The sequence below is a fragment of the Hemibagrus wyckioides genome, linkage group LG06 (assembly GCF_019097595.1).
Source record: "Hemibagrus wyckioides isolate EC202008001 linkage group LG06, SWU_Hwy_1.0, whole genome shotgun sequence".
NCBI classification, from domain to species: domain Eukaryota; kingdom Metazoa; phylum Chordata; class Actinopteri; order Siluriformes; family Bagridae; genus Hemibagrus; species Hemibagrus wyckioides.
Window position 1 is genome coordinate 29,072,501 of NC_080715.1, and position 21,854 is coordinate 29,094,354.

At 37.4% G+C, this 21,854-nt stretch overlaps 1 protein-coding gene across 1 annotated transcript; it reads right to left on the minus strand.

The window, feature by feature from the left end:
• Positions 1–9,440: 9,440 nt before the first annotated feature.
• LOC131354648 (rho-related GTP-binding protein RhoE-like) lies at positions 9,441–17,339 on the minus strand. Its single transcript, XM_058392550.1, has 5 exons — positions 16,852–17,339; positions 16,303–16,390; positions 11,923–12,032; positions 10,300–10,428; positions 9,441–10,178 (listed from the first exon to the last, which is right to left on the minus strand). Exons 1-5 carry the CDS (start codon positions 16,954–16,956, stop codon positions 9,933–9,935), a joined length of 678 nt encoding a protein of 225 aa, XP_058248533.1. The 5' UTR covers positions 16,957–17,339; the 3' UTR covers positions 9,441–9,932.
• Between the last annotated feature and the right edge of the window lie 4,515 nt (positions 17,340–21,854).

The window sequence follows — 21,854 nt, forward strand, 5'->3', positions numbered from 1 at the left end:
AGACACATGACAGAAAATGCAACATTTCACAAAGTTGCAGAATATAACCGCAGGGTTATCAAATAATCTTCGTTCCTAAAATAAAAAAAAGTACCTTTTTATTCACAGGGGTTTAATAAAGCTCTTAAGGACCATGCTGTATCTCTCTGTGACCTCTTATAAAATAATTATGGATTGTAAGGCGGCAGGTTTGTTGGATTTGATGCAAATGAAGTAATAAAAAAGGGACTTCCTCTACCAGCATCTCTGAGCATAATCATGTCCAACTTTTATAGGAGTTCGCTCTTGAGAGTAGTTACATTCCAACATTTTTAATTCAAGATCTTACTAAAAGCTATACAAGGAAAAAAGGAATATCAAATGGATCCAATTATTGTTTTAACAGCCCTAGATGGTAACTCTTATCACCTTTTTATATAAAAAATCAAAATAAATTCAGTACAAAAGAAGCAAATCCAGTGTCTAGCCACTTTCAGAGGAATCCTCAGTGTTGATCCTGAGAGGAAAAGCAATATTTCACACATACAGTGTTGATCAAAAGGATAGTGCTCTAAGACTCAAGGGAAATAAATGTTCACCTTTGGGAGGTCACCTCTGCCAAGCAGAAAGCATTCCTGTGTGTTTGCTAAAGAGAAATACTGAAATATTTATGTCCAACACACTGAGGGTTATAACTCTCCTTTCTCTTTTTAAAGTCATGTAAATGGCTGGCTTTATCTAGAGTAAAGGTTTAGATTAGAGGTCCTTTAGCTTTAGAGGTCCTGAGGTTTTGGCTGAAGGTCCACCAAGCTTCTTCCTTCCTTCCTTCCTTCCTTCCTTCCTTCCTTCCTTCCTTCCTTCCTTCCACTATTTCAGCCTTCACCTTAAGCCTCTTTGTCACTATTTAGATCTCAACTTTTCCCAAATATACTTATTCTCTGAAATAAATAATTGAATATAATTTTGGTCAACTACACTTGGCCAAACTTAGGAATTACAGTAATTTATTGATGAGATAAAGTGGCTGCAGAAACATCAAGCTGAGTCAGGAAATGCACTTTTTAAAGGTGAAACAAACATAGACTGTAACACACATTCGGCTGCATTGAAAGTCACCAAATTAAGTTTGTCAGATGAACTCACATTTACTTATATGAAGGAAATTTTAAATGCATAATTTTATATTTCATATTGACCATAGTCTTAACCATGCATAACATTTCAATAATTTCATTACATTTACAGTCATGAGGCTGTGTTTGTTATACTCAGAATAAATATATGAACGTTAATAAGGATGAATAGAGCATTTGTTTAAGAAAAAAGACTGCAATGTGAGGATCAACCCTGCTGACTATAAAAGAGATCAAGGCTATGTTTTATAAAGCTTGTTTCTTTATTAAAGTGAGAAGTCTGAAAATAATAACAATAATAATAATAATAATAATAATAATAATAATAATAATAATAATAATAATAATAATAATAATAATAATAATTATAATTATAATAATAATAGCAAAAAAACAAACAAACCAAAAACTTTTTTTTTGTTTTATAAATCTGAAAGTCTACGTTTACTGAGTCTAAAAGGTACAGCTACACAAGTGCAATTGCTATAGACTTCTTTGAACAAACAGATGGATGGCATTACTTATTTCTTTGAATCAACTCCTTGTCGACTTGATCTCAAAGTCAAATGTGAACTCGGGAATCCTGCTGCCATGTGCAGTCAGGTGGAGTCACTCGTCCCTCAGTGAATGTGTCAGTTCTGAGTTTGTTGCCATTGCACTTTGATTCTACCAGCTCATGTCATGGTTGTGGCAGTGAAATGCTGCTTTACTGCTCCAGCAGGGTCCTGGGTTTGAGGCTTGGGTTACTGTGTTTGTATGTGTATGTTCATGGTGCCCTGATGTGCTTTTTAGGGTGTGTAGGCTTTGGATCTATTATGACCTTAGTTGAGTGGATGGATGGATGGATGGATGGATAGATAGATAGATAGATAGATAGATAGATAGATAGATAGATAGATAGATAGATAGATAGATAGATAGATAGATAGATAGATAGATAGATAGATAGATAGATGGATGGACGGATTGGGTGGTTAGATGGATGGATGAATGGATGAATGGATGAATGGATGGGTGGATGGATGGATGGGTGGATGGATGGATGAATGAATGAATGAATGAATGAATGAATGAATGTGATCTCTGGCTATAAGGCTCATGGATAGATCGATGTCATGGATCAGCCATTATGTACTACAGAACAGAGACTTTTAGACTAACTTCCTGACAAGGTATATGTCCACTTACAGACCAATAGAGGTGTCCATTAATAAAACAACTCATTGCCAACTGCTTTTTAATCTATGATGTGTTTGTCAATTACAAGCATATTTCCAAGTGCAAGACTGAATCCACCCAACAAATGAAGCTTTAATGGAGGGGTTGGGATGGTTTGACTGTGAGGAGAACCCTAGTAACAAATTACAGTAAGGGTTTGCAACAATGACAAAGTCTGGACTTCAGAGCATCACTAGCTACAATAATCCATCAACAGGCTTAATTAGTATGGTGATCAATGACAATCACTACAGTACCATAATAAACACTCCAGAAATCGATCATTCTTAAAATGTAAGCGTATTGATATATACAGTCTCAATACCTTTTTTATGTGTCCAGCCAGAATATTCATCACACAGGGGCAAGCATGTAATGCTTCAGAATACAGAACAGAAGATTAATAGCAATCTGTTAGTAAAGATAGGGCTGTAAAATAAACAATGCACATCTAATTACTGAGGTAACTCATTTTACACCATCAAACTGCTATCCTGAAATTCTGAAATTTTCGTTCTACTGAATGGGATAAGATTAATAAAACATAATAGCATTCATTTAAAAACGGATTTGTTTGACATACATCATATCATGTTTATCCAGATGACTTCCATGTCACATTAACACCCAGGCTCCTCCAAGAAAACCATTTATATTCCAGCCCAAAAACAGAAAACAGGGAACAGGGTCCTTACATTGACAGTGGCTGACAGATTACGCTGTAGGACACCTACTAACTGGCCCAAAGCTCATTCATTTGAGAGGATTTCTCCTGTTTTCCAGCCTAGCAGGGAAAAAATGTCCTGTTTGCAAAGATTTCAGGCATTTTTGACATATCTAGGTCTCCATAGTGGCTAAAATGTCAAAGCTGTAGACTTACTAAACTGGTAAACATATAGTGTGACATGACATCAGATCCACTGGAGTGCCAGAGTCCTTCAGCTCTCTGGTTTATTTCTTATTATTTCTGACATTTTTTCTGATTTGAGCATTGGTTCTATGTGTGGGATTTTCAGCATATTGGGGTGAACTGTTTCATATATTCAGATGAAATACAATGTATCTCATTTTCTATGTATATGTATGTATTAACCGATAAAAATACACATCTAGTAACTTTATAGTTATTCACTCATTATTATATCTCAACTAGAAGCCATTTTTAAATCGAATTACTTCCAATAGCAAAAAAATTCATTCCATTTTATTCCAGTTCAGTTGAAAGACAACACACTTGCTTCTACATTTATAACCCAATCTACTTGAAGAAAAACTGCCAAATTGTAAAGAATTATATTTTCCCAAAGAGATATGAGTGATCATTTTGATTATTAGAAGCATCCACATCAGTCTCTGTCTAATCACCGGAGGTAAAAGTCATTTGGGGCATTTAAGCACAAGCCTCATTGTCGCTCTCTTGAGTCCACTGTTCCCAAAATCATTGTCATACTTCATAGCAAGAGTCAAATATAAAAAGTGGGACAGTATCAAACATCAAACATGAAATATCTGTTACAGGAAAACAGATGAGGCTGAAAACTGAGAAATACTATATGTAAATAAATTAGAGACAGACATAGTAAGGTATAAATAATAAACTAATCAAGGGTATGAACTCAGAACATCTGGGCCCAATTAGGGAAACAGACAAGTGACAGGACAGAGGTGGAGATGATACTTCAATGAAGACAAAAGGAATATGTAGGAATATGGAAGATAAAGGAAGAAAATCCTTGGGAACAGTGTTACGGTTAAAAAGTAATCCAAATAAAAATATTTCCAAATAGTTAAGGTATAATATTTTTATATTTTCTTTAAAAAAAAAAGATGTCATAGTGTAGTATTAACTGAAGCATTTTGCTCATAACCTAATTTGGTCATTTTTGTCTGATTTCTAGAATCCAGCTCCAGCGTCATCTAAGTTATCTTTCCAGACTGTTACATAAATGGTTTCAGAATTATAGATAAAGCGAGTGCTTGGAAATACTTTAATACTCACAGGATGTAAAAATGAATGTGCAGACTACCAGAGGGCAGACCTATAAAGACAGACTCATCACTGAGGAAATAACTGTACCTTCTGCATAGAATGGGAATGACTGCAGGAGAATTCGAAACGATCTGCACTGCCCGTCTATTCCCCGAGCTTTCCTCTGCATTAATTTCTTCACCCTTACCGACGTGCATATAAAGATGTCAGCAACAAAGATGGATCTGAAGATAATTGAGGTCTGAATTGTGTGCTGCTGACCTGACGGCCTGCACCCTTAGGGATATAAGCTGTAATGGCTCTCTGTAGGGTGCTGCATAGCATCAGGAAAGAGAAGAGAGTGAAAAAGTGTGTGTGTGAGAGAGAGAGAGAGAGAGAGAAGTTGTAGAAGTGTGATTGATGATTATGAGAAGAAATACAAATGGGTTCATATCTCACCAAGAGCACGTAGTGAACCTCGATCACAGTATTTCATTTACAACCCTTATTAAGTGGAGGATTATGTATTATGTGGAGGGTTTTATGGAGTAAAGGAAACAATTAGAAGGAAAAAAAGAGGGCAGTATTTGAGTATATTTTTTTCCTCATCCTGTAGTGGAGGATTGGGGATATGTGGTAGTGAAAAAATCATTACTTAAAGGTCTAAAGATATTTACATTTGAATCAATACAAAGGTGTATTACAGCGAGGATGAGAGCCATCTGCATTTTAATCTAAATCAGATATCAATGCGTGGTCAATAGCAAACAAACAAAAAAATCTTAGGTCTCAAGTCTATTTGAAAGATGGAGATGTCACTCAAGGCAACAGTCTCACACTCTTTCTCTCTGTTAATAATGTTTGCTCTCGACTGCACTGGCTGAATTATGCAGGAGAAGAGGTCAGACACACAGGTCACAGTTGCCCATCATCCCTGAGGCTGCTATCATGGGGTGATTCATCTGCCATTGGGAAAGTATTGGAAGAAAATCAACTAGAACTTGATAACCATCTTATATGATGGTTACTATAATGCCTTGGGTACAGAATCAGTATGAAATGGCTGTGGTGTGTAAAGGCTCAGCTGGTAATGAGGTTAGCAGTGGTAAACTGACCTTCAGGGTGGTGGTGGAGGTGGTGGGGCTGTCTGGGGATGGTGTGCTTTGATGTCCTGAGGGACTCGCTGGCATTTTTTAACACTAGGAAAGGAAGTAGATGAAGAGGGTGTGGGGCTGAATAGATGATAAGCTTCACCTAAGTGAGATCGAGCATGATAGAGAGCTAGCATTGTCTTCCCTAAAGCATCCGAGGTTCATATATAGTTTACTTCACTTTCCTTTACGCCATGACTATAAATGAATGCAGAGCTGTATAATACAGCAAAATAGCCTGCATATATGAACTCAAGATGAACTCAAGTCTTGAAAGGTGATTGACAGACTTGTTGGTATATGCCTAATATCTCACAAAGGCAGAGGAAGCTTTAGATCCAGGATATGATGTGTTGTATTTGCCCTTCAGCAGGTTTCTCTAAATATAATCTGATTGCCTAAAGACATCATTATGAGGCTTAAAAACCTCCCCAGTAGACTGCATACTTGTCCTTTAGGTGTTGCAGGTAATCAGATCAGTTCCTTTTTGAACTAAAAATGTAAAAATATATATATATATACATATATATATATATATATATATATATATATATATATATATATATATATATATACATATATATATATAAAAAGAATTAGCTGAAAATGAGAAACCATATCAGGAAATGACACCAACTCATCACAGATATCAGTAACAGAACACTATGTTATGACTATTGAGCAAGTGTCTGTTTGTGAGCATGTGTGAAGCTCCTGAGGGGTTTGTTAAACTCAGTTTCCCCCAACTGAAGAAGAAAATGTTCCCAGCTCTAATTAGCCACTCAGCCTAGAGACATCTCTACCGAAACACAATGAACACTATCAGATACAGTATACCATGGGCTTCATTGGTAAAATGCAACGTATTTCTGAGCGATTTTTATAATGAAATTCACGCTGGGGAAATAAGGTTTATTATTAAATGTTTTTCAATCAGGGGAGTTTCTCTTATTATATACATTGTAAAACTTTTATATAGCAATTTACAATTTTCTACTGCAAAAAGAATCTTTTGCAAAGATACTTTCATAAGAAGAGATTGAAATCATTGTCTCAACAAGCATGGATATGCAATGTAGATGGCCACAAATCTTCACTTTGATACTGCTACATATGAAAAACTATTATTTGTTTAAATATTAGCATTAATTGCTTGCCAAGTGACGCTCTGTTTCATCGATTTTTTTTCCCAACGCAGTGAAATAAATGCTTACAATGACATCTTTGCTAAGTGTCTCTTGTAAGAAATTGTGCTTTCGTGGTGCTTTAACGTGTAGTATTGACATAAACCCAGTATCAAATGATAGAAATGTCAGGTTAGCATGTTTTAGTGCTTTCTGTTGAAGGATGTACTGGCCACTGGCAAGTCAACAGACATTTCAGCTTCAAGGACTCTGTTCTATATCTAGAGAAAGATATATAAAGGAAGAGGTGGAGGACAAAACATGACATTGGCTAGAAGCAAATAAATCCTAGCCAGAGCTGAATATAGAGCAGAATATAAAACAACCAGTACAGACTGGCAGATAGATAGATAGATAGATAGATAGATAGATAGATAGATAGATAGATAGATAGATAGATAGATAGATAGATAGATAGATAGATAGATAGATAGATGCTCAAACCTGTCAAGGTTGGACTGGAAGATCTGGAGTGTCCTGCTCAAAGCCCTGACTCTGACTCAACCTCACTGAACACCTTAAGGATGAACTGGAACACCGACTGAACACCAGACCTCATCACTCTTACACTTACAACCTCAGAGTCTGATCTTGTAGCTGAATGATCACAAATCCATACAGCCTACAGCCATATCTAGTGGAAAGCGTTCACAGAAGAGTAGAACTTATTATGAAAGCAAAGGAGGAACAAAATCTGATGTTCTAAAAGCATATATGGGTGTGAAGGTCAGGAGTCTACAAACTTTTGGCCTTATAGTAGCCTTATTTTCACAGCTAGAGCACTGTTGGGAAGAATAAAATACCACGAGGCAGCAGAGCGACCTCAGTGGCTACAGCAACTCCTATTCACAGCACAGAATACAGGATCTTTAAATGTCGCAGCACCATTTCTCTTGGCAAGGGGCCATAAGGAATATAGGATATTAATTAAATTGTAATTATTGGTTAAATCTTCATGCTGATTAACTGTACTGTGTTACATAATCTTTCTTATTGCCTCTCAAATGAAATGTAGCAGTGGCAGATTAAAATCACATAAGTGGTGACATGGTGTGAACCTGCCTAAAGGCACAATTAGCAAAATGGTGTATAATGCGTTTCGCTGTTAGAACATCAGCCATTAGAAAGAAACTGGGCCTCTTGGGCCTCAGTTTCAGCAGATCCAAAGAAAATCAAAATTGTATTATTTGATATGATTGATAAAATACACAAAAATAATTCACGAAAACCCATCAGATGTCTTAGAAAAACTATTAATATTCACTAAATTATTATTATTATTGTGTCATTGTAAATGCATCATCTCTCATGTAGTTCTATTATTATGGTGAGGCACATAATACAAAACAATTCGCCTGTATTGCGTAGGGCCAGCATTTATTCCCGTCATTTCTTTTGCTGTAATGTAGCTGGCAGGAAAGCAATCGCTGTATGTAAGGAAGCAATTTTAAGCCCCTTCACCTCTTACTTGAGCTTGAATAAGCACAGTTGAGGCAGACAACACAAAAGCAGGGGAAGGGAAACCTGCCAAAATGTCAGTGGGAGGTTTAAGAGGAAGCAGTGATACATTAAACAGCGCTGCAGGTTCAATTACTATCCACACAGTGGAACTCAATGAAACACATCGCTGTTCTCACAGAAGGTGTGAAAGCTGGACAATCACTTTGTGGTTCTGAAAAATATAATACAGACTGGGATAGATGATTCATGGGGTTTTGTTTTCATCAAATCTTTGATGCTACGCTTCAAGTATTAATGTTTTAATTACTAATTATTAGCTTGGTTTTCTCTCTGTTTGGACAGTGTAACATGTTCTCCAATGTCTGTGTGGGTTTCCTCCAGGGACAACAGCTTCCTCCGACTGGTAAAAAGCAAGCTAATAAGTGAAATATGTTAAATTGCCCAAAAAAATCAGTTCATATTTAGGTCTAATATCTAGCAATTTAGGACCACTATATTTTATTTTATTTTATTTTATTTTATTTTATTTTATTTTATTTTATTTTATTTTATTTTATTTTATTTTATTTTATTTTATTTATTTTTTTGTGGCATGGGGGGTGTGGGGGTAGACAAACTCATTCTTATATGCATCTTATACTATAGAAAAAAATACCTTAAATTAATCATGCCTAAGTGTGGACACTATGTATGAAAGTTTTAATGACTACATATACATACAGACACCAAAAAAAAAACCCAGAATGAATCTACAATATATTAGTACCCAAGACACTCCATATTGCTCATGAATCATAAGCAAGTAAAAGAAACTGCTTCAAAGGGTTGCGTCGGATCTGTAGTCTTTCCCGAGAACACTGGGTATGAGGCAGGAAAACATGCCATTTATCATAGGGCATCATACACACACACACCCACACACATGTACACTTGGGGGCAATTTAAAGTCACCAGTACTGCTTACCAGTATATTTTATGTAAGGTGCGAGGAAATCAGAGAAGCCGAAGGAAACCCATACAGACACAGAGAGAGAGAGAATGACAGAGAGAGAAGTCAGGATTGAATCTGGAGCTGTAACCACCATGGCACTTTAAACAGAATTCAATCTTTTTCAGCATTTGTCATCATTTCAGTCTATCCTGCATCTATCCTCAATAGAGATGATCATCTTTCACTGTATGGTTGTCATCTAGAATGTTCTTTTATTTACCAACAAATTATACTGCTTGTCAAATCACATTAGTCCATAAAGTCCTGTATTTCTTCCTAGTTGCTTTGTTGGGTTTAAGCATCATGGTTGAACAGAACAGAGAGGTAACAGAGAGGACAGAATTTATATACACAGGAGGTTAAGATTGATTTATTGCTTCAGTTTCATTTACAAAATTTCTCAGTTCTGAAAAGACTTACCACAGTCCATCATGTTCTGCTTGGGTCAAGGGACATAGCTGAGTTTAGATTCACTCACTGTAGTAAAATACATCCACTAAATATAAGCGGGGTTTAGGTGCTAGATCTGTCATGACTATTAGAATTTTAATGACTTCCTTTTTCCTGCTTATAGTTTGCTTGATGATTTTGAATCCATCATTTAAGTCCTGCATACATTTAAAAAAAAAAGGAAATCAGGTTTTGGCACAGCAATGAACACTTCATGAATTCAGGTCTCTCGGGTTCCAGACTTCGGCACTCCTGAAAATTATATATATAATATAACGTAGCCATCTTGGTCACTGAAGTCACTGAATTTGTATAAAGTGCAAAAAAAATCCATGATTTCGATCCAGATGGCAAACAAATCCAAGTAAAATGCAGAAAAGAGTTTCTGTTGGTTCTTCACATTACAGAACAGGTTTTGGCCTTGCTCTTGTGCAGACATGACATTGAATCGTGCTCGGCTCTACTGGGCATGTGCGAGGATCTCTTGGTGGCTCTGGAAGACTTGTGACGCTTTACATTTTTGTTGCTCTTGTTGACACAAGCCAAAGCAGCCACATGGAAAATGTCTCTCACGCTGTTCTCCGACTGCAGTGCAGAACACTCGATGTAAGGAGCTGAGATCTGCTTGGCCATGTTTGAACCCTGAAAGAGAGGCGAGAGAGAGAGATAAAGATGAAGACTGTAGATGTAGACCGACAGATGTAGACAGACATCTACGTTCTTGCCACGTGTTTATTTCTTAAGGATTTTTTTTTTCCTTTACCTGATCGTAGGTTAGTGGCAACTCGTTGGAAAGCTGCACAAAGGTTGCCAGGTCTGTACGAAGATCTGATTTGCAACCAACCAGGAGCATTTTAGTATTGGGACAAAATTCCTCAATCTCACCCTTCCACTGTAAAATAAAAAATTTAAAAAACAAAAACGATTAGAAGATAAAAAAGAAAGTGGTCATGTTTCTGCATGTCTTGTGAGTATATTTAATTTAACTTGAATATAATTTTTTGGGGAATCCTCATTATGTATTTTTCGGATCTAGGAACTCAATGCTGCAATTATTATTATTATTATTATTATTATTATTATTATTATTATTATAAAAAACTATAGAATTCAAATCATTGTTCCCTTTTTTCATTACTATTTAAAACACATATGGCCTGATCCAGCAGGAAAGTGAATCAGATGTTATGGGGACATTGCTGGACGGTTCTTTCACTTTCACTTACTACAGAGTGTGCTTATTTAGGGACTTTTACTGGGAAATTCTGGTTGTATATTAATTTCAGTGTCAAACGTGAGCAATCGTGAGCGTTTCGTTTTTACAGCTGACCATCAACGACTGTAGAGCCACTTAAAATAATAAATAAACAAACAAACAAGTAAACAAATAAATAAATAAAAATCTTGATGTAACATTTTAGATAAAAATTTGATGTGGTGATCTGATAATATGCTATTCATGAAATGGCATTTCTTAAAAAACAGTGTCCCAACAGTTTCTGAAACACTCATAAAGGCCCATCGGGCACCAAGGTCTAAGTCGCTGAGATGATATTTTTTCCCCATCCTGAAGTTTCATGCAAACATTACCACAAATTCTTGGGTTGTATTTGCAAGATTGTATGCACTGCACTGCTGCTGCCATATTTCTTTCTGTTAAGAAATCCCCCAGAATTCTGAAAGTCCCATTTCTTCCTAGAACTTTTATGTATAGTTTATTGGTTCTATTAGAAACAATTTGAATTAAAAAAAAACAAGCAGAACTTTTTTTGCTTAGCCCCAAATGATCCTCAAAAGAAGATTGTTTTGTCATATTTTACAGTGTTACAATAAATCCAAGATTTAGTTGTTCCACATTTAAAAAGCTTACTGGAAACCACTCTGACACAACCAACAGATTAACTAGCATGAAAGTAGCGCTTTCTTTTTAGATACATAATTAAAGCAGGACTGAACAAAGGAAGCAGTGCCCTGCCTTGCTTGTAGAAGAACAAACTTCTGTTTCTTGGCCTGCTCCTGACTCCACCGACATTATGTTCATGCTTGGTGAAATCACAGGTCAAAGGTCGCACGGCTCTCGACCACACAAAAGCTCGGCATCTCTCGGTACGAATGTAAACATGCCGTCTCGTTCTATTTCCTTACGTGTGAACAGGGTTTCAAAGTGTAGCTGGACCTCCCACACATCGAATTCCCTTTTAACTTGAGAGTCGGGGGCTGTTTTTCACTAACCCACTTGACCCAATAGCACAAAACCCAGCCTTGTGAGAAAGTCAATAGGAGCTACTGTCCTGCTCTGACTAAGCTGTGGCATGAAGAGTTTACTGCCTACAACCAAATCCATAAATGAATGTAAATTATGCCTGTCATGACACACTGTACCCACCTTCCTGAGCACACTGTCCAGGGTTTCTGGTCGGCTGATGTCGAAACAGATGAGCACCGCATCTGCGTCGGGGTACGAGAGCGGACGTACGTTGTCATAGTATGGTGATCCTACAAAATAAAGTTTAAATTTTTTTTAATTCTTTGTAAGAGATACCTTGGGTAGGACATCTAGTAGGACATCCATTTAATTTTTTTACAACAACAAAAGGTCAGTTTTTCAGTACAAGTTTAAAATACACTATTAAAGGAATTGTAGCATGATAAATGAATTACATAATACACAAGCACCATGTTGAAAATTAGACCAAATAGAGTACACTTAATGTACGGGACATAACGTTATAAAGCTATTACTAAATAATTATATTTTTAAGCAACATTTTGGTCTAAAAATTACATATTTATTACTATTTTCTGCCTTAAAAAACTTGATTGGACCCCTAATTCTGGAAAATATGAAACAGGAAACCTTAAAAGTCAGAGAATTCTTGTTCTACTGTAACGGCAAAACTTGATTATCAACAAGCATTCACATGAGTGTAAAAATATGTGGAAAACATTAAGGAGTGTCTCTAAACGGTTATGAGTAACACCTTCACCGATATTTTACCTGAAATATATTCACATTGTTTTAAGCCAAAACCAGTAAGACGGCATTCTGAAACGAGAACGAACCCCATATGATTTCCATCTACCTGCAAATAACCCAAACACATCCCCAGACAGACATCAACAATAGAACGTCTGTTTAAATTATGACTTCACTTCCCAGACGTTAACAAAGCAGGAACACTGAAAGGAGGCAGTCTGTAACTGAAACAAATAGTTTTGTAGCTTGTGAAAATGGGTGGGGAAAGTCTTTAAGATGTCAGAAAAGGAAAGCCTGAAACTAAGCACATTCCTTAAACGTCATGCAAGTTATAACACATCGTAAACATATTTCAAAGTTTTTACAGTAATCCAGGCTATTATCCTATGATGGGAATATTTTCATCGAAAAGGGTTGGGTTTAATTTATGGCTGTAACTAACGATTATTTTCATAATCGACTAATCGGGCAATTATTGTTTCGATTAATCGATGAATCGGATAAAGGCACCACATTTTTAAATACCTTTTTATTTTTATTTCAAATTAAATTTACACATTGGGTGTGACAAATATGAACGTAAAACTAAAACTTTACACTACCACAAAGGTTTTTTCCAGCTTTTAAGCAGAAAACTTCTAGTCAGAACTACTAGACTACCAAGTTGCATTACTGTATAAATTTGACAGACTTAACGGTCTTGCACTACCACTATTAGTGCTGTTTATCATCTACATTGTGAATGAGGAGTAACGCAACGCTCTTTACACAATAAACACCGGACTCTGTAAGCATGCACATAAAGCATTCACACAGAATAAAGCATTCACACAGAAGGTATGTTTGCGTCTACAAATATAAGACTCTGTGTTTAGGAATGGTTTTAAAAAGCGCAGTACAGAACGCCAAGGTCTCAGGATGTAGCATGAAGTTGCCATGACAACCTGCTACTGTAAGCAAAGCTTGCAACGCTTGCCCCGCCTCTGGGGCCTTCTGATTTGTTCAGTGTTCTGTGAGTGACATTGATGAGCTGTGCTGCTTGTAAAAGTTGAAATCATTTTAACATGAGACGCGCGAGGGGCTGCAAAAGAGACGCTAGCAACGGTCAAACACATTCGTATATGACATTCATTAAAAATAATGGAAAAGGAATTAGGAATAAAACACGTTCTGTGTGAATGACAAACACATTAAGTACACAAATATGGCACATGACAAATCTCTTATGTGCTCGTTCCTCATTGTCGTGTTTCCATGTAACTGAAGCTCCGCTTTGCAAAGTTTGCAAGTTACAACATTTGGTGCGGAATTTAATATGAAACGCTCCCATGCCTTAGAGGACTTGGGTCGCATACTTTTATCCAGCCAACTAACTGATAATGTCATTCGTTGACAACGATTTTCATCATCAATTATTATCGATTTGATCGATTCGTTGTTTCAGCCCTAGTCAATTAATCAAATTATTACCATAATTTATGAGGATTTTCGTGCTGGCCAGTTGTCTGGGATTTTGATGATCTTGATGATGTCATAGTCATTGAAGGCTATAATGTCCAAAAGCCCTTGATTTCTGTTTGGCATCACAGGACGGCATCAGTAACACTACTAACACTAACTAATTATGAGTGTTTCTGGGCTTGTGTATGTTGAAGAGGGTAGTTAGCACTTTTTTTATGCCTGTCATGTTGCAAGATGTTGTAGCTGATGAGGTGGCTTCACGTATCTCAGAGGAAGCTTGTGGTTTGATAGTGAGTGCAAGCTATTTTTGGGAAACTGGGAAAAAATCCATAATTAGAAGGAATTATGCCGGAATTCGTACTTCTAACATCTTTTGGAAGACGTGAGACAAAGGAGAGAGAGATCATGACCCACCTGACAGAACCTTTATTGTATTATTAAGCATACACCTTCTACAACTTCTACCCAGCATCATCCAATTGGGATGTCCAATATTCAGTTCCCCCACACTGTTCTTTTGCTTTCTCACAGTGGGATTCCCTCTGCAAGGCACCATCCCGCTAGATATGGAGAGCGCTCTAGCATGCTCGCTTCACTCGCAGTAAACTAGGTTAGCGATCTATTCTGGGAGATGACTCTGCTCTAAAAAAGATAGTTAGAGCTCAAAATGTGTGCAAAGCATGGAGTTCGTTGCATTGACATTTTGCTTTATGAGTCTATTTTTTTGCAAACTAATACAAAAAGTTAACAGATTTTTTTTTGTACTGTTGCTGCAATAATCGGCAAGCAGCTGTTTTAAATCAGCTCACTTTCTGGCTTCCTATGCTAGCAACAGCCCCTGGAATTTCCTGGAAAACTATTGTAACCGAAACCCTGTCTCATTGCAACACACACTGCCAAACAAGTTTTGTCCAAATCATCACTACAGTGTTATTACCCTAGAGTAATGTACATCCTTCATAAAGTCTGGGTCACCTCACATAGATGAAAGAAGGCAGAGACTTAGCATGCTGGTTGATCTCACTTCCTGAGTCCTGCATACTGGAGTCCCCATTGGGGACTTCAGAGAAACAGCAATCAGCTGGAGGTCACACATGGTTCGACCTCTGAGCATTAATTCAGCGTAGATGAGACTGGCACACAGCTGTTGGGGCCACTTCAATAACAGTGGGGTAATCACCTCCAGGCCTCGAGCCTACGATCTTGCCTGATTTTGGAAGAATGTTAGAATGTATGTGTTATTGCTAGAGAAAGTCTGTTTACACACATGGAATGTGCACCACATAGAAAAACGGATGTGTGAACTAGGGAGTGCACAGATGCTCCACAATGGCACTGGCACAGTAGCATTTCTTTTGATTTAAGCAATTAAGTGAAAATAATAATTGATTTATGGTAGCTGAGTGTAGTAGAAGAAGACTTTATTTGTCACATATACATTATAGCACAGTGACAACTTTGGAAGTTGGGATCAGAGTGCAGGGTCAGCTACAGCTGGAGCAGGAAGAGTTAAGGGCCTTACAGTGGCAACACTGGGGCTTGAACCCCAAACCTCTGACCAACAACCCAAAGAGTTTCTAATGAACGGCTATAAAAACTTATGATTATGATCTAGTGATTTATCCAGTCACGTCATTTTGTGATGACACAAATCCAAAAACCTAAACAACACTACATATTTGGCACAACCTTGCATAAGCACCTTAACTCTATATATTCCATTTTACAGGACATAGAAATAAAGTTTTACATTTATATGGATTCAAGGTTCGAATTAAATTCATATGACTCAGGCATGTTTGGATTTTAGTCAACAAATACAATTATTCAAATGCACTGAGACATAAGACATTCCTACATATGCTTAACATATGGAAACAGGGTGGAGGTTGAATATGATATTCTCATAACCTTTTGACAAACCCATCCTTGCTCAAAGCCTTCAACATTCCAGAGGAATAACATCATCCTTTTCTGGGCTCACTACACTTCTCTGTAACTACACTGTAAAAAAAAATAAAAATGATGACCTGGCCGTCTTGAATATCAAATTTACTGAAACTTACAACCAAAAGCGAAATCTGTAACTTGGTAAATAAAGAGTTAGAACTAAGAGATTAAAATAAAATAAAAGAATCATAGATTTTAATGGACATAACCAGTTACAGCTTCAAGTATCTCTAACCATCTATTCATTCGGATATAATCCACTGAAATTGATTTCACTCTTAACAGTTCCGACATACTTTGTATTAGTTCACATTGCTCTTTGCATATTTTGGGAAATCTTGTTCCAGTAAGTAAAGCTATGAAAGCTAGTGATCTTACCGGATGTGTCCCAGAGGCTGAGCTCCACTCGGAGAGAGTCGATCTCAAAGCTGGCTGTGTAGTTCTCAAACACTGTGGGTACGTAGCTCTGTTCAGAAAAAGACAACCGTGGCAGGATTTTGAGCATGATATTGGACTTAGTGTTATACCACAGGAACTTTATCAGTTCATTCCATTCAACCTTCATTATCTGCCTTATACACTAAAGTACACAATGAAACCTTTGTGTTATTTTTTAGTTTGTGAAATATAACCTTTTACAGTTATTTCTCTGATTAGAATTCACCTAGGTTTCTCTTTTCTTTAATGTGACATAATGATTATTAATAATACCCCCTGCAATGCCACCCTGTGTTAAGGTTAACTAGTTAATTATTGTCATGATTCTATCTAAAAAAAAATTAGTTAATTAATTAAATAAAACTAGATAGATAGATAGATAGATAGATAGATAGATAGATAGATAGATAGATAGATAGATAGATAGACGCCGATCTAATAACTTCAATGCAAAGTTACACACACATACACACACGCGCACGCACACACCTCCGGGAAGCAGTCTTTGGCGAAGACGGTGAGCAGGGCCGTTTTGCCGCACGCGCTGTCTCCCACCACCACCATCTTACACTTCACATCCGCCATGTGCTCCATCCTCGCGCTACCGCCGCAAGTTCAGCTGCTTCCAGTATGAGGAGCGAGAAGCAACGGGACCAGGACTCCCCGAGCCATTTCACACCATGGCTGTACCGGTTAACCGGCTCAACGGTTACATTCCTTCAGCGTTTGGACGGTATTCAGGTGACGTCGCACCCACGCTGATCACGTGGTTATTCCGGTGAGCGCGCAGACAGGACAAGGTGTAGACGCGGACGCGCGACTGCGAGAAGTTCTAAGGGTTTGTCCTTTCTCTCTGAAGTGGGCACTCCAAATGTAGCAGCACTGCTCCGCTCCTGGGTTTTATATGACTCTCTCTCTCTCTCTCTCTCACACACACACACACACACACACCGCCCCTTACACTGCAAGCTGCCTACTTTTTCATCTCTCATGTTACACTGCACTAGTTCATAGAACCTTTTTCCTTCTAGTGAGAGGACTCACTTTCTATTTTACATGACTGATTCATGCTTATATAACATTTGCACACCCTTGCTTCCTTCGATATTACAAGCAACCAAAAATGGTCAAAAAGGCTTTTCCTGGTCTCCTCCTAAAATTTCATAAGGATCAGTGACAGAAGATCAATCCGGAGGCTATCCCAGGAACAGGCAGGACTGATTTCTGGGTGGAACGCTGGGAACACCATGTACACACTTTCACACACTTCTTCACATCTAGAGGCGATTTACAGAAGCCAATCCACCCACAAGCATATTTCTGAGAGGTGGGAAGAAAACCGCGGAACCTTGAAGAAACCCACACAGACACATGGAGAACATTCAAAACAGAGCACTGACAGTAACCTGAGCTCAGGATCAACCCGGGAACCCTGGAGCTGTGGACTATCAACCCTGCTCGTCAAAAATGTGTTGTGATATTAATAGCAAAACGATCCGAAAAGACTGACATAAAATGTGGAGTCGCCTTTACAGACTTTTCCAAGTGTTCTGCTATTTGTCTGATAAATCTTTCTCCTTTATTTGTCCTCCAATCTTTGCTCATGTCTGCGTTTCATCTGTTTGATGCTGGTTATGGTATCAATAAGACTTTAATATGTTTTGTATCCTCCTCTGCCTTGAGTGTTTTTCATGCATTTATAAGACTTATATAATAAGTAAACCATTTTCTAACCATTAGATATCTTTCAGTTTAATTAACATGAGCTTGTCAATGGGGATGCAAACTTTTGAGCTAGATATACATATGAGATTAAGGATGTATTCAATAGAAGTTTGAGATTTAATAGAAAAAGAACGATTTTTTGTTTGTAATATATCCTATCATATTTTTTTTTAGTTTTTAGTTTGGGCCAGCAGCGGCCCAAATATTAGTCATGCCTGTGGTCATGTTCAGTCAGGGAGCCATATTGGGATGAGTTATTGCACAGTGGTATGTATTTTGCAGATAAAACACTGGACCATCGCTCATTTTCTGTCAGCAAACACAGACTAAACCAAGACTGGTAAACCAAAACAAAAGAACTCGATAAAAGCATTCATATCGAAATTATAATATTTCTCCAAACTTCAAATTGTCTACATGAAAGGACCGATTACAGTGGAGATTTTACAGTGTGGCACAGAGAGAGAAAAAGAGGAAGGTGACACGAGTAAGAATATATTTGTTATAGGAAAATGTAGATTCATAACAGAGCCCGAACAGAGCCAACAGCATGGATCCCGCAGAGAGAAGTCAGAACACCTTGGTATGTAGGCGAAAAAGAAAGAATAACATTAATTGCTCGCTTGTTTTCACTTTTCAGAGTTTAAGATTCTGTAATAATCTGAGCATTGAGTGATTTATTATTATAAGTGAATCAAGATGGAAATAAATTCACAAAACAGGTATGTTGTCGGTGAAACTCTCAACCATTACATTCTTTTTTCTTTGAAACACAGCTATGCAGATAATCCTTAAATCACTTAATTTTACTGTGGCATAATGTCAAAAATTCATTTGTCGAGAAAGATACTTGCCCCCCAAAAACGCTGAGCTTGCAGTGCAGTGATGTACTGCAGTCTGTGTTTCATCCTTATTGCTTATTGTCATTGACAAAGGAAGAGAGAGAGGGAGGGAGAGAGAGAGAGAGAGAGAGAGAGAGAGAGAGAAACTTCACAGTGAGATGCAATGGCTTCATTTTGACCCTGCTGTGAGGAGAATGTTAATTCGCCTCTCTGTAGCTAACAGGTATCTAAAGGTGAACACAGCTGTGGTGGCTGGAGGTGATCACGGTGGAATATATGATGAGGCAATGTATATGGCCTCCCAGGTAACCCTTTATCATAAGAATAAGAGACCATGCAACAGGAAAACTAAAGGATGTTTCAATAACGAAAGAAAATCACCATTTACGAACATTAATTAATTTTTCATCTTAAAATTCCACTGTGTATTAATTAAAAACCATAAAAAAATATGGTCACATTTGAAAAGCATCAGGGAGAAGCAAGGAAAATTTGATGCTGGATCGTATTCAAAACCAAGCTGGAGATCATTATCATCTACATGACTCAGCATCTCTTTTATTTTATTTAGCTTTTTTTTATTGAAGGATTTACCAGAAACCAGCATTCCTTAAAAAAGAGAATTCTTTCCTAAAGTGTTTTAACTTTAAAGACAATTATGCCATGTATTGAGGATTAGATGCTGTGTACAGTATATACTGTATATATATATATATATATATATATATATATATATATATATATATATATATATTGTAAATTTGTAAATGTTTGTGAAGTTTAACTGCAATGGTGATGTGTGACACAACCACCAACACGACTAACAATCGCACAAATTTGTGACAAACTGACAACGCTCTAGTCAATTTCATCCATACGGTAGTTCGCTGAAATCAAAAGTGTCTGGATGCTAATGGTGACCACTTTGACCACTTAATGTGATTACATAATTCCAACATGACTTACAGCTACACTTTGATGCTTATATAAATTTAGTAATAAAATTTTTATGCCTATATTTTCATTTTTCATGTTAATGTGTGTATACACTTTATATATCTGTATATATATTTCTTATAATACCTCCCTCCCAGTTCCCAGTGTGACCACTTCTTCTCTCCGGAAGTGCATGATCCATCCTGATGCCCTACCCCTGGATGGAATCTCATTGCTTGGTAATGCTCACTGCTGGCTCTGCTTGGACAGCCCATGACCCATTGGACTGCTGTGGATAGAACCTCTTGGATACTATGCACCGTCTTTAAACTGCTGTTGCGGTGGCCGGGTTCTAGAAAGGACATTTAATAATATTACATATTAATAATCATACTCTCTGATATCACCCAAATGAATACGGGTTCCCATTTGAGTCTGGTTCCTCTTCCTTATATCTTCTCAGAGAGTTTTTCCTTGCCACCATTACCTCAGGCTTGCTCATTAGGGATAAATATTAATTTATTAATTTATAAATATTAATTTTGAACCGTCATTTTTATTTACATTTTTTTATATTTCTGTAAAGCTTCTTTAAGACAATGTCTGTTGTTAAAAGTGTTATACAAATAAAATTAAATTGAATTGAATGAGCTGGTTGTGCTGTCTGGGTGGGAGGGATGGCATTACTCTCTTGCCTGTCAATCACAGTGGGTGCTTATGTGCTCATGTATGTGAAAGAGGGTCCTGTGATGCTGCATGAGTTCAAAAAGGATGCAGTTGGCTGACTTCATGTGTCTCAGAGGAAACCCCTTAACCTTCACCCTCCCCAGTTGGTAGCTGTCATAAGATACGGAAGCGCTGGCTGGTGGATGGGAAATGGCAAGTGACCAAATTGATTGATAGTCATAAGGCTTAACTTTTTGTAAAAGGACCTGGTCCCCAGCCATGTTTATTGACAAAATGTACCAGACCCTCTAGTGAATGCTTAAAATCCGGCTCGGGAGACTAGAAGAAATGTGGGGCTGCTGCACACTAAATCCATAAAAGGATAAAAAATTGGCTCTATATGCCATGAAAACTATGCTGTGCTTTTAGCTGGCAAAATATCAGAAAGCATAACATCTTAAGATTTTCATTTATGTTAACCCTCATATAAACTCCACGCCTTTAAGCATATTTTTAAACCTCAAGATCTGTCTTCTATCACTTTGCAGGCTACTCAAAACCTCATGAAGATGTAGAAGACATATTTGAAGTTTAATGTTTAGTTTAGACCTGTAGGGCCTCAGCACAACCCCAATGTTTGTTTCAGTCATCAGCAGTCTGAAGGCACGGCCCCGAGCAGGAATGCTAGCAGGCTGGATAGCTGCCAGAGATGACGGCCTCTCTCTGTTCATGCTCCGTCACTCTATCCCACATGCACACATTCAGCCAAATGAGAACCAGCTCCGTATGGAATTGTTTACAAAGAGCCACAGAATCTGTAGAAATTCAGATAAGCAAGTTGCATAGGAACCCAAAGTCCCACCATTCATCTGTGCAATGTGCAGCATTTTCACTATATACACGAGGTGGTCCATGATCATTTCTTTGTGAATTTTCTAGCAGACCAGCCATGACAAGAAGAACAAAATCCTCAACTACATTAGATTTGGTTTCTAGTACAAATCTATTGTTTATATAAAAAGCAATTTAAAAGTTCTGTTCATTCCGGTGATGAACATTAAATCCAAATTGTGTTTGTGGGTCGATTGTGTATTTATGTGGTTTTTAAAAGGTGTCTGTATGATGGTTTAGGTTTGTGCTGGCAGAGAGAGAGAGAGAGAGAGAGAGAGGTATGAGGACGGTCATTCATCTAATATGGAAACATATGGGTTTAATAACACATACGCATAAGCACGGGCAACACCATTTATTCTAACAACAAAAGTGCCATTCCAATCCACCACCATGTGACCAGAATATATAATAACAAACCTTAAAGATGAA